This window comes from Helobdella robusta (genome assembly GCF_000326865.2).
Source record: "Helobdella robusta unplaced genomic scaffold HELROscaffold_4, whole genome shotgun sequence".
Taxonomy (NCBI): Eukaryota; Metazoa; Annelida; class Clitellata; order Rhynchobdellida; family Glossiphoniidae; genus Helobdella; species Helobdella robusta.
In genome coordinates this window covers 8015050-8017027 of record NW_008704902.1, presented here as the reverse complement: position 1 = coordinate 8017027, position 1978 = coordinate 8015050, and the positions used below count along the sequence as shown (strand labels likewise).

The 1978-nt window shown below is 44.9% G+C and overlaps 1 protein-coding gene across 1 annotated transcript; it reads left to right on the top strand.

The window, feature by feature from the left end:
• Positions 1-192: 192 nt before the first annotated feature.
• On the top strand, positions 193-1396 carry HELRODRAFT_162929 (hypothetical protein; the record flags this gene model as incomplete). The annotated part of the gene is made up of 3 exons (XM_009024980.1): positions 193-420; positions 974-1210; positions 1337-1396. 3 exons carry the CDS (start codon positions 193-195, stop codon positions 1394-1396), a joined length of 525 nt encoding a protein of 174 aa, XP_009023228.1.
• Positions 1397-1978: the final 582 nt, after the last annotated feature.

Here is a 1978-nt window from a genome sequence, read left to right as displayed (position 1 = left end):
ACATACATACATACATACATACATACATACATACATACATACATACATACATACATACATACATACATACATAACGTTCGCTCAGCTGGTGTCGGCTTCCACATTTTTATTAATTCGCTAATTTTTTGCAATATTTCTTGTTTTCAAGGTTTTTTTTTCCATTCATCATTAAATTTTTTAGGCACTCCATTGATGGCCGGCGATCATCAGGACAGGTTTTTTAATAAAAAACTTTTTGAGCTAAGGTTTGCCCTCGAACGTGTCTCTCTTTTCCCGGTCCACGACGCGCTGACAATCATCCGCGGCGCCCTCAGTTTGCCGAAATTGATGTATTTTTTGCGCACATCCAACTCTGTTAACGCGGCCATTTTGGGTGAATTTGAGGGTGCTCTGTGGGTGGCCCTCTCAGCCATTTGTAACGTCAATATTACTGACAAGGGTTGGTCTCAGGCTCAGCTGCCGGTACGATTTAGGGGACTGGGATTACTAAGCGTGGTTCAGCTTGCACCAATTGTTTATAAATCTTCTGCATCTGCCACGCTTGACCTACAGTCTGCACTTCTTTGGCAATTTAGTAGCCTACACTGTACTCAACCGACTCCATTCCAACCAACAGACCTTTCCCAGGGCAACATTTTGGGCAAGCATATAAACGCTTTCCCCAAGCCCTGACTCGGCGACCTCGGCTCGCTTGCTGGCAGTATCCAGCGAGACGAGTTGTGGCTGGCTGAGATCTTTGCCCAATACGTCAGTGTGTACCAGATTGGACGACGAAACGGTCAGGACAGCCATTGGTTTCTGTCTGGGGTTGGCCGTTCAGAGTCGATACACATGCAGGTGCGGCGCAAAGGCGGATGAACTCGGCCATCATGGTCTTGTTTGTCGATTGGGCGGAGGTCGCCAGCAGCGACATTCAGCCATAAACGATTTTGTGTGCCGGCTTTTCTCCAAGGCTTCAATTCCGGTTTTAAAGGAACCGTCGGGCATTGCGGCGCATGATAGTAAGCGCCCCGACGGGTGTACCTTGATTCCTTGGAGAGCCGGCAGGTGCTTGGCGTGGGACGTTACCGTTCCGGGCACCTTTGCTGAGCGCTACGTGCAGCTTATTAGCAAAGAAAGCGGTTTGGCTGCAACCAGGGCATCTGATGAAAAGATCAAGAAATATGACGGAGCTTTCCCCTCGATGGAGTTTTTGCCAATTTGTATCGAGGTCCGCGGCCCCATGGACCGTAACACCTCCAAGTTTTTCAATCAGATTTGTAAACATATTAGTATTAGGCCAGGCGATAGTAGGGAGTATTTTTTCGCTATGAATAATATTTCATGCATTTTGCAGCGGTTTTTGCGCGTCTCTGTGTTGGAAAATGTGCAGTTCAATGCCGACGCGGTTGAGTGACGTTATAGTAAATAAAATCAAATTTAGTCAGACGCTTGGCTTTTGGTGTTATTCGTCAATGATTTGGTTTTAACATTACATACATACATATATACATACTTACATACATACATACATATACATACATACATATATACATACATACATGTACATACATATACATACATACATATATACATACATACATACATACATACATACATACATACATACATACATACATACACACATACATACATACATACATACATACCGGTAACTTTTGGAGAAGGTTGGCCAGCAAATGTGCTCTGATCTTGGTGTTGGAAGAAACCAAGGCGAAACTTTACCCAATTCAACTGGGCGTTGGGGTGAAAGGAGGAGCAGAGGCGGCCGTACATGCGGCCCGTAAATTGGTTCTGGACTTACCCGATAAATGGGGTTTTTTAAAAATTGACTTCAGGAATGCCTTTAATACCCTGAGGAGAGATTCGATGCTGGAGGCAGTCAAACGGCTCTGTCCCCAAATTTACAATTACTGCCACTCCGCATATGGCCGAATCTCTTCTCTTGGTTATAACACCTGGGTGATGGAATCGTCCG